Below are 16,133 nucleotides of genomic sequence, written 5' to 3'. Positions count from 1 at the left end.
TCACTGGGTAGGAAAACCCAGGAAGCACACACACACAAACACATCATTAAAATTAGATCAAGAACAGCACACACAACCGAACTGAGACAAACAGAAACAGCGGCCCACACGTCCATAAAAAAAAAAACATCAAAGCAATCTCATTTTGATGGTATTGAATTCAAATTTTATATTTGAAATAAAGTGTACTTTCATTTGTTTTTGTACAAAGAAAACTAAAAAGCACCACCTTAAAGATCAACTATCTTACATCATCAGTCTGGTAAAAGTCAGCCATGACTTTGTTTAACCTTTTATAGTTCATTGTCTCGTGACTAGTGAGGAAGGCAGACGAGGCTTATTACAAACAAAATGCTTGATCAATGTGATTGACTGTGTTCATGTTAAGTGAAGGACGAGAAAATGTACACGCCTTCACACAAATAACCAACAATTTCTTTCACAAAATGCAACAAAAAGCAACAAAAAATGTACAAAAAACGATCTCCCGCATGTACGTGTGTGTTTATCAAATGCCTTTCAAGTCAGAAGAGTGTGAATAGATTTCGCAACACACGAGAGGGGGTGGAAGAGGACATTAGCATGTCTAAGAGACAAAGTTTCACTCTGGTGAGCACACTGGCAAGATTCAAACCTCAGGTCTATTATCTACCTGGATCTCTCTCTCCCCAAAGCAAGAAACCAGTCAGACGGCCTTGCCTGCGACGCTGACTCGAGCAGTGAATCATTAGGGTGCTGTTGGCGTAAAATTAAACCGAGAATGCAAACCATCTGAACTTTACCCCCACCTTGTTGTCACCACCCCAAGACAAGGAATGAGAAAAATGCTTCACCTAGAAAAGGCAAAATCGTTGTGACAAGTTTGTCAGTTTTTTAACTTTATCATTAAAACAAAAATGACAGCTGGAATGTAAAAATGGAAGGATTACGAAAGCCTACGATGCCTTTACCTTGCCCATCCCGTCATTGTATTTGATGACTGTCCTTGAATAGTGTTTTAAACACAGAGCGTAACTCTTAGAAAAGCATGCCATTCGGATGATATACAGTGTACTAGAGATACTCCAGTATCGGCGTGAAGATACAATGTGTTTGGAACCTGAAAAATGTGTGTGATTTATGTATCTATTCAAAAACTCTATACGAGCAAAAGTATGCAGACAGAAACCAGTTCCATATGTAAATTATTGATCGCTGCATTTCTCCCGTCCATACCACCAATGAAGAGACCTTCATAATGCAACACTAACACAAGTCCTGATTTAGTCATATCAAGTGGGTCACCTAAACAGTTTCTGTGTTTTTAGCAAAGCGTTTCCTTGTTTAGCTTTCTTGGACTTGTACATAGTAGGTTTGGATGTTATCCCTTGATGCGTTTATCTAAAAAAAACTGCTAATGCCTCATATTAGCTTTGATATACATTTTTTGCCTATAATGAATGAAGCCTGGATTTGTCGCCCACTTCTTGCATTAGAAATCCCATGAGGAAGAGATCTTTTCATTGTCAGTATGGACAAGAGGAACAGTTAGTGTCACCAAAACATGCTTTAATGTGAATATATGTATTGTCTTCAGCCAGACTTGAAAATGGTGAACCTACACTCTAAATTATAGGCAGTAATATCCTGCTCTATATTGCAGCGTCCACTCTTACGGCTTTCCCCAAGATTGTGAAACCTGGTGAAAAGGCTTGCCTTGCAGTTGTCATTCATATTCATCCTGAGGGTGTTGAATAGGGATGAGGTCAGAGCTTCAACAAGTTCTTCAACACAAAGCGCAGAAAACTTTCTTCATGCATGTGACGGTGGTCACAGGGGTATTCTTTAGTTGAAACAATAAAAAGGGACAATACCAAACTGTTGCCAAAGTTGGACAAAAATACACATATCCCAGTCCACATACGTATGGCCATATAATCTAGAGTCAGTCATTTTAAACAATATTTTCAGGCAAGGTGTTGTGGGAGAATCGTGGTTTAGTGGAATGTATTAAGACAATTTGACATAAACAGCAGCATCTCAATGTGTGTACAGCACAAAACTGAAAACATACAATATTATAAGTCTTTCCAGTTTTCACAGTGCAAGATTAGTATATTTATGTTGTCATAAACGGTGGTTTTAACTGTTCACTCAGTGCTTTAAAACGTTGGATAGGCCACACTGCAGTGTGTTGACGCAAATCAGAATGACTTGCTGCCATCTGCTGGTGAAAATGGTACATAAACATTGAAAAGGCACTAATATGCTTCACATTGGGAGGTTCGGATAAAGATAAACTTTCTGTTCCCTCATTTGTAATTTTCCATTCAGGGTCACCTTATCCTAGAGTGAGTGTAACTGCACAGGCTTACATGTCTCAACAGTCTTGGCCTCCATTCCACCCTTAAGCTCCTTGTCTGAGGTGAGGGTAGCTCTGCACGGTGCGTGCTATGCCGTCCTTCAGACTGACTACCGGTTTGTAGCCCAGGTCCCGCTTGGCACGGTCACAGCTGTAGTAGTGATGGGTTCCAGCCAGAGCCACTCTCATTGGGGTAAAGGTGGGTTTAAAGGACACTAGAGGGCGCAGGATCAGGGCCAGCAGCCAGAGAAGCAAGGCCAGGCCGTACACCAGAGTGTAGGGGAGGTGGTAGCGGGGGGCAGCATATCCCAGACCCACCAACACCTCAGACATGAAGTCCCAGAATCTAACCGGCTCGTCGTTGGTGATGTGGTATGACTGAAAGGAAAGCGGAAGATACAAGACGTATTAACTTTAAAATTCTGTTTGCAGCGCATTCACAAATGGAAACTATAATCCTAAGTAACAAAAGCAACATGATTGTATGGACAGAATTCTTTGAACCGGCTCCGTGTTGGATTTTATTCTAACTCACGTTTCCACATGTGGGGGAGTCTGGCCTCAGGCGTTCAGCGGCCAAGATGTGGCCATGAACTACATTCTCCACAAAGGTGAAGTCCACCAGATTGGTCCCATCACTGCAAAAAAACAAAGACGGAGAATTAAAGAAAGAAATATACCATTAAGCGCCAAGAATAAAAACAAATAAAATGAGTTTCATTCAGCACACTGGTCCCTGGGTCTGAGCTCCTGTCTCTAAAGTAATTTAAACTTTTTAAGTGCAGGGGAGAAGTGGGCAGGCCAGTGAGAGAGTGCAGTTTAAGAAGAGGGAGAGTGGAGAAGTAAATGATTTGAGAGATATAAAAAAAAGTCAGTACAGTGTGAAATTTGCAAATTTGATTTTAGAGATCTATTATTATGGTAAAAACAAGTTGGCATCAGTAACACTAGAAAGGTGAGCAGAACAAGTGGCAGCCTCTGAATATTGGTGCTATGCTAATATTGGTAATAAGCAGCGTGCACCACTTTGTGCACCTGTATACATATTTGAATATGTAACTATTTACCGTGATTATTGCTGAAACCAGAGTCAGATATTCCATTTCTATTAGATTTTACTAGTTGGTTAAACCCCTACGACATACCCAATGATGAACTTCATCTTGCCCCTGCGAGCCGCGTCCACTAGAATTGGAACCAGCTGTGGGTCCCGAGGGCCAAAGATGCCATGAGGCCGGATGGCGACTGTGAGGAGACCCTTCTCCTTGTCAGAAGCCTCAAGGACCAGCTGAGATACAAAGACAGTGGGAAATATTCAACTCTGCATCCTGCTACACCGTTTATTCCGCTCATCTTTCTTGTGGGTGCGACTGTCTGCTCAAGAGATTCAAGATATTTTTATTGTCATATGCACAGATAACAGGCAGTTATTCTGTACAATGAAACGCCTATTTTGCTGGGTCTTCCTAACACACAGAATTACAATAAACTGAAGGCAAAAAAATAAAAAAAAACCTCAAAAAAAATATTTTGAGGGCATGGAGCCGATGTACTCATCCCTGCTGGAGGTTCGATTGTGTTGTTGTAAGATGCTGATAAAAATAAAGCCAACAAAATATGTTACTCGTGAGTAAGTAGTAAATTCCCCAAACTATTAACTATAAACGATTTATTTCTTTTTTAAATTAGAGCTGAAGACTGTGCTAGCATCCACTGGGTTCAGTATATCACAGGACGAAAACAGACACTCAACATCACAACTATGTGCAATTTAGAGCGTCCATTTCAAACGGGCTGTAGTTTGAGGAAGATCACCTATACTAAAGCGGAGAAAACAAGCAAACTATGCAAAAAAATTAACAACCCAAACAATCTAGTTTTGGGGCAACAGCACAAACTGGTGAAACCAATATGGAAAATACCACTCTCCTACCTTTTCTTGCTCAATCTTGGTCTCTGTGTAGTAGTCGATGGGCTTCTTGGCGTATGGTAGATCCTCTCTCCCATTCTTAACATCCTTCCCTTCAAACACCACACTGGCGCTGCTTGTCAGGACCAGTTTCTGGCAACAACAAAAACAAAACAACAGATCAGTTAAGCCACGTCAATGGCATCTTTTATCCCTGAAAAGTTAATAGCAGGCTGCCTGCCCCACTGCCTCACCTGTACTCCAGCCTCGACGCAGGCCTCAATGACGGTGCGCGTGCCCTGAACGTTGACCCTCTCAAACAGCCTGCGGTCATCACTGGCGGGAGCTGGGGAGGCACAGTGGAAGACCAGGGACACATCCTTCATAGCAGACAGCAGAGCCTGGAGCAGAATGGGACACATTATATATATATATATATATATATATATATATATATATATATATATATATATATATATATATATATATACCAAGTATTTATATGAGATCAGACTCGACTAGTCTCACCTGTTTGTCGCACAGGTCTCCCAGGTGGAAGCTGACACCAGGCAGTTCGTAGCTCTGGCGGATGTCAAACACAGACACGGAGTAGCCTCGGTCCAACAGCTTCTCTACCAAGTGTCTGCCGAGGAAGCCAGACCCCCCGATGACTGCACACCGTTTACTGCTCTGTATCACACGCAGGCGGGGAATAGTGATACATGTCAGGCAGACATCATGAAAAGTTCAAACAGATTTTGCACAATAGAAAAACGTCTCAACTCACCGGTCGGACGCGCGTGGACATGGTGATTGAAAAGTGGCAAACAGGTGAGCGTGGTTAAAATGTGTTCCCTCGCAGGTGAAATAGAAAGCAATATAAAACGCGGGGCTTAAATTAGACAACTTTTAACATAAAAAGCACACAAGAGGCTACTGTAGAACTTTATCTGCGGTCAGCGAGTGCAACGAAAACACATATAAACCATGAACTGTATGAATGAGCTGAGTGAGAAACGCTCTGTGATTGGTCGAGCCAAAGCTCAGCACGAGGAGGATGTTTGAGATTGGCCAATGGCGTGCAGGATACGTCAAAGAACGCCACAATGTAAACCAATCGTAGACCACAAACTAGTCATTTCCGCCTCCTCGCTAAGAGACCACGCCCCTTCTATGCCTCAGACCAACGATGTGAGAAGTGAGAAACTTAATGTTTAATCTTTTTTTACATAAGCAGACTACTGATTTTTTTTTTATCCGAGAACGTTTTCTCTTCTCTTGGCCTTTTAGTTTACATTCTTGTATTTTGTATTCCCATGAATATCATTGAGTAAAACATAAAGGAAAAAACTGAGAAAATAAACCAATGTCCATATTCCAGTTGATTTCTACATTAGTTCAAATAGAACCGCAGCATTACGAAAACACGTGTAGGCGAATAGAAGAAAGAAGTGAGGAAGGGATAATATTAAAATAATAAGAAAAAGAAACAGCTATATAAAAAAAGAAAGAAACAGCTATAGTGTCAAACAAGTATTTAAACATATATTTGATAACAGTAATATTTGAGGTGAGTAGGCTATCGGAATATATCTGTACTATAAAGTATAAAATGCTTTCTTCAGAAATGACTTGGTCAGCCATGGATGTTGCTTCGCAATAATTGAAACTTGTGCATATTTTTTCTTTACATATGTTGACCCTTTAATTATCATAATTAGCTATTCCCTATGTCTCGATACCATCTTATTTTCCGTTAAAAAAAAAAGCTCTGCTCTGAGTTCTGCTGACACTAGAGGGTGTATTGAGGCAATGTCACATAGTTGCACGAGCAAATGCACCATTTATACAATGCAATACGATGTATTTCGCAATAAATATGCAACAAATACTTCCCCGTGCTTCATATTCCGTTGCGGTGTTTTATATTCCGACAGAGAGTCAAAAGAGTTTTCATTTCAGTCTCCAACAGCTCTGAATGTTTTCATCGTGACTTGCGCCCCGTGATCTCCTGCAGCCAATCACCTTTTTGCCCGACTGGTGCGTTTGATTTTTACTCCCACTCGTGCCGGACTGTATCCTGCTTTAATTGCTCAACAGAGATACAATAATCCCCTTGTCTTCTGGCACAAGGGGTGAACAAATCAAACGCCTGTGGCTCAATGACGGCAGCTCCTGGACAGGAAATCTGTACATGTTGTTAAGCTAGAAACGTACAATTTCTGCGCGTTTTATCAGCCTGCGAAATAAAAAGAAGGTTTTGAGGAATAGGAGACCATCTTATAGTCAAGGCAATTAAACGGGTAATGCAAGCAACTGATGCAAACCGTTTCATCATCTCCTCCTCCCTAAATGATAGGAAGGCTTCATAGACCAGAGGAAAACACATTGCCAAATATATCTGCAGCTCCTTTTTGTCAATTAAATAAACAGCAACTCATGGTGAGTTTAAATGGTTTATTTGAACCTGAATGTTTGTTAGTGTGTTGCATTTGAGTCGCAGGTGATGGGAATATAAATAATTCCTTTATCGGTCGGGGAGGTGCAATGTTTTCCCATGCACCTCTCTGATTCTGTTATCTCTTGTGTCTCGTCTGCAACCACTGAGTACCGTTTCCCCTCTGCCTCCCCTCCTGTGTCCTCACCAGGCATCCAGTGCCAAGAGACCGTCCCTGCAGGGTCCCGTGCCGCCGCCTCGCAAGAAGACGACCCCCAAACCAGAGCTGACCGAGGAGCAGAAGCAGGAGATCCGGGAGGCCTTTGAGCTGTTTGACACCGATGGATCCGGATACATCGATGTCAAGGAGCTCAAGGTAAAAGTAAAACATCTCACGTGTGTCAGAGGGGTCAGTGACAGTTGTCTATGAGCGCCTCACCCTCTCGGCCTTTCTCCCACTGTGCCAGGTTGCAATGAGAGCTCTGGGGTTTGAACCAAAGAAAGAGGAGATCAAGAAGATGATTGGCGACGTGGATAAGGACGGCACAGGGAAAATCTCTTTCGCTGACTTCCTCTCTGTCATGACACAGAAAATGGTAGATATGTCATGAAGTATACTAAATATGCAACCCCAGCTGTCTTTAGTTTTAAAACGAGTCACCGGTTTTGTCCTGCAGTCTGCAGAATAGAGATTTTAAACCAGTTTATTTACCACATTTAGATTTGCTGGTATTGCTTTTCCCATTGTCTCTTCTTCGACCACATACCTCCTGCAGAATGTCAGTTTGTGGCAAAACTACTCTCCATCTTCTCTGATTTTAGGCCGAGAAGGACTCCAAAGAGGAGATCCTGAAAGCTTTCCGCCTGTTTGATGACGACGAGACGGGCAAGATCTCATTCAAGAATCTGAAGAGAGTTGCCAAAGAGCTGGGAGAGAACCTCACGGATGAAGAGCTGCAGGTAAAGCTCATCATTGTGGAATAGAAACTTATGTGAGATGAATGAAGCCACACAGCAGACTACTGTAGCTCACAGGCTGTTTGTGTTTCTACCACAAATGTTTGGAATCGTGTCAACGCGCCAGTTTTCTCATGAATGCCACTAAACTTCCTTGATTTGCTTCCTACGTTCTTCCTTTCATCTCCTGTTATATTGTGTGTCTCTGAAGGAAATGATAGATGAAGCAGACAGGGATGGAGACGGAGAAGTGAACCAGCAGGAGTTCCTGCGCATTATGAAGAAAACCTGCCTGTACTGAAGGAAGTGCACGACAATGGGTCTGTCCATGTGGGGGTTTCATATGTAATGCTGCTCATATCTAATTTACCTTTCCTTAAATATTGTGTTGTGCCATTCACTTCCACTTATGAGTCAATCAAAAGGGTCAACTGTCACACATACTGCACTGGAATACAGTTGTAAGACTCGTGGCCAGATGCCAAAACACCATCCATTGACTTACATGATAATCTACATTATATTTGCCAAAACAAGAAAGATCACTTTCTTGTTTGGAATGCTGCATACTTTTATGACGAATACAGTTACATCAATAACATGAAGGTTATTCATTGTCAAGAAATCTCAGTGCCTATGTCAATATGGTGACAAACACAGTACATTCCAATGCTTTGTTTGTTTGTATGCACATTAAGTTTGGTTTACACTGGTAATGCCGGTGTTTCATGTTTTAGCTGCTGTAACCGCTGACGATGGGAGAACGCCGTCTCACCTCAGTGCTACCTGCGGATTTGTGCCTGTGCTTCTTAAAACGGGTGCTCCCACTATCTTTAAAATATGATTGGTTGTGTATGTATTTTTATTGTAGCATTGATTATTTATCCCTCTGTGTATAACTACTGTACTGTATACAATACTCTGTATTCTTGAATGTTTTGTAAGATGCACAGTGACTTTAATGAGTAGATAAACAGCATATAAGTGTTTACAGTACAAATTAAATATCTTGAAGCAGTTTGCCCTGTCTTTTATATTTCCTTATTATAAGCATCACGTAGTTATCGGTGTCTGAACAGCTTGACGAGGTTATTTTTTGATTAACTCACACCATTCACTTTACTGCTATAATAAATGGTTTACAGGAAGATGCTGCTACCTTACCACGGCATATTGATTCAGCTATCCAACCCTACTATTCCAAACAATCAAGTAAATGCAAAGCGTGATGCAATAAATGTGGAAAAGCTGCTGTGCTGAACAGGAAGATACGGCTCTTCTCTTTCAGGCAGCCTAGTTAAAAACAATTATGTGTAAATAGCAGCTTTGTAAACAAAGGTTTATTATGACAAATTTTGGTTGTGGACTTTGTTCCAGAGTGCAGCCTGTCGTATCCTTTGCTGCAGGTCCCGTGAGCGGTAGCCATAAACAAGAGGAATAAGTGACACCCCAAGGTTGTAGATGATGGTGGCTGCTATATCCAGAGCATCACTGTGCAGGTAGCCAGGGATCAGGTAGCTGTTCATGACCATCGGAACCGAAAAGAGGACGATCTGAGATACCTGGAGGGTCAGGGTCACACAGCCTCTCTTGGTGCACAGTGGTCCTGCACGCATGTCCCAGCAAAGCAGACAGAAGCATCCCAGGATGGTCAGCGAGCAGAGCGGCACCACGACAGCAGTTCCCACCGTGCAGTAAAGTACCAGAGCCGATGTCCCCGACAGGCAGGGGGTAAGGATGAGAGGACTACAGCGGGGGAGGGAGAAATCTATCTGGACCGAGTTGAGGCTGATGACCAAAGCCCCGCAGCTGAGCACAGCTGATAGTGTCCATATGGCTGCAACAGTTGCTCTCTTCCTTTGAGGACACATCAATAATTCATAGCGCAGGGGCCACTTGACGGCTACAAAGCGGTCCACAGACAGAGCTGTGGTCAGGAAGAGGTTCACCTACACAACAAAGTGAGGAAACAAAGTAGATGCATTTGTTTTCTTCTGTTACCTGCCATGTCAAGGTTTTATAAGTGCAGTTTTCATAATAGGTGAGTCAGAGCAGGAAAGAGTAGCGCATGAATTTATGCCACATTTATGTCCATCACAGTACTTTTAAAATGAGTCATGTTCTTCTTCATGAATTACCATGCTGACCCTTTGATCTCTACAGTGAATAATTCACCCTGTATCATGTTAAGCATGAAAACTCAAAACAAATGCAAATTATTAGCAGATGTACATTATCAGGACTACACAATAACTTAAAAGAGAGGGTCACATTTTTAAAACAATAATTACATGACCATTGTTAAATGTGTTATTGGTCTCCTGTCCATACTGGCCGTGAGGAGATTCCTTCTTAATGCCATCTCAAAATCCACAGTCTTCAAGCAAAACATTTATTTACACAGATTGAGGATCCAAAGAATTTTGTCCCACTTACAGTGCCTCGGAATCACATTAGGAAGAGATCTCCTTGGGAAATATGGACAAGAAGGATCATAAAGGGCAGAAGAGATTTGAAAATAATGTGAACGCATCCTTTAGTTAAAAAAATTACTTCTGACCCACGAGCTAGAGACTCTGCCCTCTGTCTACATATTCTGTTTACAGGACATTGTGGGGCTTCAACATCTATAAAAACATAGCAACCAGATACCAGATCACAGGCAAGCATCCAAGAGGAAGCCACACAAGCGCCAGACACCGCGCTGCAGATATACCAGGCAAGCCAAGCAGATAAAGCCTGTTCCAAGATGAGGTTCAATCTGAGCTCGTCTTTCCCCCCGAGGTGAACCCTTTAACCCTTGTTGAGCCGGGGCCAACTTGTGATTATAAACCGCAATCGACAAATCCTACTCAATGTGTCTTTAAACCCGAGTACTGCCAATGCATATCCCAAAGAAACAGACATTGTCATAGCTCAGAGTGACGAGAACAAATATGCATCTCATAAATATAATCAATGTGTTACAAACCAAAGAGCAGGCCTGGATAGCAGAACAGAAGCCCAAACACTGGATCACAGGCATTCCTTCCCTGGATCTTACGAGAACTGCTTTGACTGTCCAGAGGAGCTGCTGAAAAGGTAATGATGGTGATCATTTAGGTCAAAGGGCATGTTTTCATCGCCTCAGTTGATTTAAAAACTGAAGAGCGTAGCTCTACCTGGAGGTTTTCACACAAGAGGAGGTGTGTGAGGAGCAGGAAGCGAGTGTGTCTGATGAGGGACGGGAAGCGCGTGATGACCAGGAGCAGAGGAACACTGAGTGCGGTGTTCAAGGAGCAGCTCACACACATGCTGACCATCTTAACCAGGTGGTAGGTGGTGGAGTTGATCCCTGTCTGAGTCTCTAGTATTGAGGTCACATTGCAGGAGATAGCCATGACATAAAGCTCCCTCTGATCTGCCCGTCAGATAGTCTTGATAAAAAAATGATTAAAACAAAGTTTTAGCACCTGCATAGCTTAAAGAGGAGATAACAATCACTTGTACCTCATCTCAAACAGGTAAATAAAGATGTTATACACTCACCTCACATCTGGGTCAGAGACGCTCTCCTTTCTTGAGCATTTCCAGTGCGCACAGCAGACACATGGTCAGTTCCTGTCTGATGACTGACTGAGGCTGAACCTACTGGTCATGTGCCAGCATCACAGGCTGTCCGTTGACTCAGCTCCCTCATATCGACGTGTCAGACCTCCGGCATACAACCTCACCGCTGAGGACAGTGATGTGTCAACAGCTAGTGTTTGTCATCAGGATCACGTTTGCATATATAAACACAAAAGATCTCGGACAATATCAACGCATTTGTACAGAATTGTATTTCCCCCGGTCAATATTTGCCTGATAGCAGCGGTAGTCATGGAAAACATAACACCTTCTTCTCACACATACACCTTATGCTTCAAAGTTGGACTAGAAAATGAAGAAACTTATTTTACTTGCAAGTAATTTTGTAACCCAATAATCCCTTTGTGTGGCAAGAGCAGAAACCGTCAAGAGATAAATGTATTAAGCAGATTATTATGATACCTTTTAAAACCACGGGACTGAAACCGGATTCATAAAATGACGTATTGCATCTTCCAAAATCTATAACGTTTTCTGGGTAAAAAACAACAATTGAAGAAACTAAATTCAAAATGTAAAAAAAACATTTCAACTTTATTTAGTTCCTAAAAGGAAGATTACAAATAGTCAAATATATGGATCAAATCAAACCATTACTGTACCACACTCACTCACTCACTCACTCACTCACTCACTCACTCACTCACTCACTCACTCACTCACTCACTCACTCACTCACTCACTCACTCACTCACTCACTCACTCACTCACACACACACACACACACACACACACAGTCTATAATCACATACTGATGAACACATAAATTACATGAAAAACATTCAAATAGATTAATTATTAATAGTCAAAGCTGCTCACTAATGCAAGATTAGTTGACTGAGGTATTTCAGAATGTGAACATGTTGTGCATCTCAGTCCATGGCTGCCAGTACAAAGAGTATCAAGATCTCAGCTTTGACTGAGTTTAGCCTGGGAGGCAAAGTTTGCACTAAGTTTCCGCATCACTTCCCCGTGGCTTTGTCCCGATAGCTCCCGCCGTACAGTCCCAAAGTTCTCTTTGACAAAGTTGGCGAATGCTGTGGGAGCACGCGGCTTGGCAGGCGTCAGTAATACAAGTTGCCCCGTGCAGAGGGCGCACATGAACCTCTGCGTGTCCAATGACTTGGAATGACGCCCGATCCTGTGAAGAATCATGCATTATATTACCCAGTGGGAAGTGGCACACAACTCTGTCAATGCAAGGTGGGTAGTAAAGAACGATAGGCGGTTATTAATGGTTCAAGTCAATCTGAAAAGAGTCACACATACTTATTCTGGCAGCGGGTGCACTGGTACTGGAATTTGTACTTGATGTCATAACTGTGGCAGCGGGTGACCATGGGTAGCTCGGGATGCGCCAGAGTGGACTTGCGAGCATACAGCTTCCAGAAGTTTCCGTGCCCGTCCCTTACACCATTAATCATCCAGGTTGCAGCGTGACACATCTCATGAATCAGTGTGTCCCTGAGACGATCTAGGGAGGGGGACCAATGACACTGATGAAAAGATTCAACCCAATACAAAGTGAGGTGACGATTTTACGATGTATGACATCACATATTTACATTCAGGGACTTTCAAGCAGACAGTTTATTACTTTCATATTTCTGGCTTACTAAAGCATTACCTGCAGAATCACAGACTTTCTCCGACAGTTCAATGCGGGCGTAGCGGTTCCCTCCACCTCGCTCCTGACCCGTGATACAGTAACCGGCTGTTTTCCGCATCTTCTTATTCCAAATCACTGACATATCAGTGGGGAGCTAGAAGTCATGTCAGACAAGGAAAAAGAACATACTCTGCATGTTAACAAAGCAATTACACAACGTAAAATATGAATACATTCAAAATCAGGAGACAATTCCAAGCTATTTGACAGAAAAGGAAGGAAACACTGTTGTTCATCACCTTATTGTCAAACACACTGGTATTGTACAGCTGGTAAAGTCTACTGGTGAGTTCTTCCTTGTTCTGCTTAAAATTGCGGCCATAGCTGGAGCCAGGGTTTGATAAAGACTGCAAGAAGCACCCGGGGGTATTGCACAACGGCAACCTAGAAACAACAAATGTCTGCGTATGAAAGACAAACTCGAGTGAGTGACATTCAAGTGTGGCTATAAAAACTGCTCAGTAGAAGTACCGGCTGGTGGTGCCGTGTCTGGGCTCCGTCTGACTGACGGTGGGCTTCAAGATGGTGGATTTTCCAGGTGTCTTCACACTCAGAGGTGTTTCCCCAAATGTTTTAGAGGCTGGTGTTACAGGTCCCCTTACAGGTGGAACTGACACAGGAAAAATATTTAATCACAAAACAATAGATATCAGCTAGAATAAAAACAAAAAGCTAGCGAATGTTTCAATGTGACAATCCAAATACAACAGTTACCATTGGTGGACTTCGGAGAGAATGTAGTGCCAGTGAACTTGTTTTTATTTTTCAGTCTCTCCAGTAGGGACGTGAACTCCTCTTCAGAGCTGTCCGATTCATGCAGCTTGGAAGGTGCGGATAGAGTGCGCTTTGGAGAGGCCAGTGATGTTAGAGTTTTGTGGGGAAGAAAAGAAACCGGAGAATGGATGGAAGAGAAAGGCAGTGATGGAGAACGGTCCTCTTCATCACACCGCAGAGCATTATTCTTGTTAACCTTTGATAGGGTTTTAGGTTTTGAATGGCGAGTCCTCCAAGTGCTCTTGACCACAATAGTGTCATCATCATCACTGTCACTAACAAAGACCGGAGAGGCACACTGAGACAGTGGTCTCCTCAGTGGATGATGGGATGCAGGAGTATTGTTCTTCTTAGGCACTGCAAAACAGAAGGCACAAAACATCACATATAGTTGTATGTGTCCATTCTTTGAAATGTAACAGAACGGCAGTACAGATAAGGTAATTCAAAGTTACCTTTTAAAGTTGATTTTGGCTTAATAAAGTCATCATCTGATGAGAAGTCATCCACTATGAATGTTTTCAGGCTTCAGAATAAACAAAAGATAAAAAGTATTTTTTTTTAAACACAATTTTCCAGACATCGGCAATGCTTTTTTAGGACGGAAAACATAAAAACAAAAACTCACCCATCTTCAATCCCACTCTCTGATATTTTCTTGACAGTAGGAGTTTTCACTCGTTGCAGAACTTCAATGTGCAAAATGAGAGTTAATGAGAGAAAGGTGAAGTATATCAAGATGTTTTCCTCGTCATCTAACTCACAATGACTAATCTATTGTCAGTGGTTACACATACAGACCACTGCACCCAGAAGAAAAAGGTCCCTTACATGTCTCGAAACAGTCGTCATCGTCCGAGCTCAGCACATGTGAACTAAAATAAAAATAATAAAAAATGTTGAGCATAGAACTACCATGACCCAAACTAGAAACAACAAGATGTTGCTTGATGACATTTTTTTGAGCATTCCATGTTTATACCGGTCTTTCTTTGCAACACTAGATGGTTTCAGTGAGGCAGGTTTAACTTTTGGTGTAGCCCTTCCCACAAGAACTAAGGAATAAAAGGTCAAATTAACACATTAGTGCATGTGTGTACTCATGATATAATTCAGCAATATGAATTTCTACAATTTAACTCACATTCGTCAAAATCATCATCACTGGACTCAATCAAGGGATTGCTTCTGTAATTGCTGCTTTTGGAGTATTGGTTCTCCTTCTCTGAATTATTTTCACTGTCAGAGAGGGAAAGCTGGACTGGAGAGGCCAAGTGATCCACAGATCGATGCCCACTTGTGGCAGTATGCCGAGTTTTGCCAATCACGCTTATCAGCTAGAAACAAAACAAGACAAGACAGACAGAGAGGCATTATAACCTAAATATGGCCAACATATAAATAGAGCTGCGACTAATGATTATTTGCATTATAAATACATCTGCGAATTGTTATGCTTGATAAAACAGTTAATCATTCTATTCATATTACTTGTTTTATTCGACCAAGAGTCCCAAAATAAATATATATGTATTACCTTTGCTATGAAATATGGAGTTAGAGATTTAATAGCCTTTACGAACTATCAATTAGTATCCTTGTAAACAAACGTTAATATGTATCCCAGTAACCCACAAAAATAAACACAAAGCTTATAGTTAGTTCACAAGCTAACTACGTTAATCGTCTTATTGTGTTAACGTGGGACTGTTTCCAGGTTATTGACGTGTGCAACGCACCTCTTTCTCGATCGTGTCCAGGCCTCCGTCGCCATCCCAGCCCATCTTTTGGGAGACTCTTTCAAACAGGCTGCGGGTCTCTTCGTTCATTGTTCCTGCTCTGTCAAAACAAACCAACTAGACGTTTAACATTTAAAGTCCAACGTGAACGTCAAACCTTTATGCAAACACGGAGTACGGCTACATGTTGCTAAAATAACCAACAACCTGTTTGTTAACTAGCATAACTTAAAGCTTAACTTAGTATAATTAACTAGAATTTCTTTAATCCACACACGCGCTCACGGTAAGAAAAAACGTTACCATTAGCGTTAGCAATGCGTTAGCTAACGTAATGTTTAGACTCGAGCTGACATTTTGAAAATGAATCATTTTGCTTATCAAATAATATACACTTGATTTGACATATGATTACCAAAAGCGCTTCTGCTGTCGTAAATAAAAGACGTGGAAGTCACAAACGGAGCTAAACGAAGGTAAAATTCAAATATTGTGCTTCATGAGACCGGAAGTTGTCGGGAAGACATTCGACCAATCGGAACGTGCTCATATATGACGCGGCGTTAAATTCACGCCCACCGAAAAGACGTTTTGTAGCATGAACCTTACAGGCCACTGTACGCCACTTCCCACGCAAGCGTTGTGATCGAATAAAGCAAACTTAACGGGGAAATTAG

The 16,133-nt window shown here is 42.0% G+C and overlaps 4 protein-coding genes across 4 annotated transcripts; 1 reads left to right on the top strand and 3 right to left on the bottom strand.

Moving 5' to 3' along the window:
- Window positions 1–2,090: 2,090 nt before the first annotated feature.
- Window positions 2,091–5,058, bottom strand: nsdhl (NAD(P) dependent 3-beta-hydroxysteroid dehydrogenase NSDHL; the record flags this gene model as incomplete). Its single annotated transcript, XM_079228852.1, has 7 exons — window positions 2,091–2,719; window positions 2,877–2,979; window positions 3,487–3,629; window positions 4,275–4,403; window positions 4,505–4,651; window positions 4,779–4,940; window positions 5,038–5,058. 7 exons carry the CDS (start codon window positions 5,056–5,058, stop codon window positions 2,387–2,389), a joined length of 1,038 nt encoding a protein of 345 aa, XP_079084978.1. The 3' UTR covers window positions 2,091–2,386.
- Window positions 5,059–5,237: 179 nt separating this feature from the next.
- On the top strand, window positions 5,238–8,133 carry cetn2 (centrin, EF-hand protein, 2; the record flags this gene model as incomplete). Its single annotated transcript, XM_079228851.1, has 5 exons — window positions 5,238–5,309; window positions 6,899–7,063; window positions 7,155–7,283; window positions 7,510–7,647; window positions 7,856–8,133. 5 exons carry the CDS (start codon window positions 5,238–5,240, stop codon window positions 7,943–7,945), a joined length of 594 nt encoding a protein of 197 aa, XP_079084977.1. The 3' UTR covers window positions 7,946–8,133.
- An 854-nt stretch (window positions 8,134–8,987) lies between these two features.
- LOC306745987 (uncharacterized protein) lies at window positions 8,988–11,024 on the bottom strand (the record flags this gene model as incomplete). The annotated part of the gene is made up of 2 exons (XM_079228850.1): window positions 8,988–9,593; window positions 10,806–11,024. 2 exons carry the CDS (start codon window positions 11,022–11,024, stop codon window positions 8,988–8,990), a joined length of 825 nt encoding a protein of 274 aa, XP_079084976.1.
- A 1,159-nt stretch (window positions 11,025–12,183) lies between these two features.
- On the bottom strand, window positions 12,184–15,546 carry gcna (germ cell nuclear acidic peptidase; the record flags this gene model as incomplete). Its single annotated transcript, XM_079228849.1, has 12 exons — window positions 12,184–12,415; window positions 12,544–12,748; window positions 12,902–13,037; window positions 13,183–13,327; window positions 13,415–13,553; window positions 13,649–14,074; window positions 14,173–14,243; window positions 14,346–14,406; window positions 14,549–14,592; window positions 14,700–14,772; window positions 14,862–15,054; window positions 15,457–15,546. 12 exons carry the CDS (start codon window positions 15,544–15,546, stop codon window positions 12,184–12,186), a joined length of 1,815 nt encoding a protein of 604 aa, XP_079084975.1.
- Window positions 15,547–16,133: the final 587 nt, after the last annotated feature.

The sequence above is a fragment of the Taurulus bubalis genome (assembly GCF_910589615.1).
Source record: "Taurulus bubalis genome assembly, chromosome: 13".
NCBI classification, from domain to species: domain Eukaryota; kingdom Metazoa; phylum Chordata; class Actinopteri; order Perciformes; family Cottidae; genus Taurulus; species Taurulus bubalis.
Note: the sequence above shows the minus strand (reverse complement) of the source record. Positions and strands in the feature narration are given on the sequence as shown.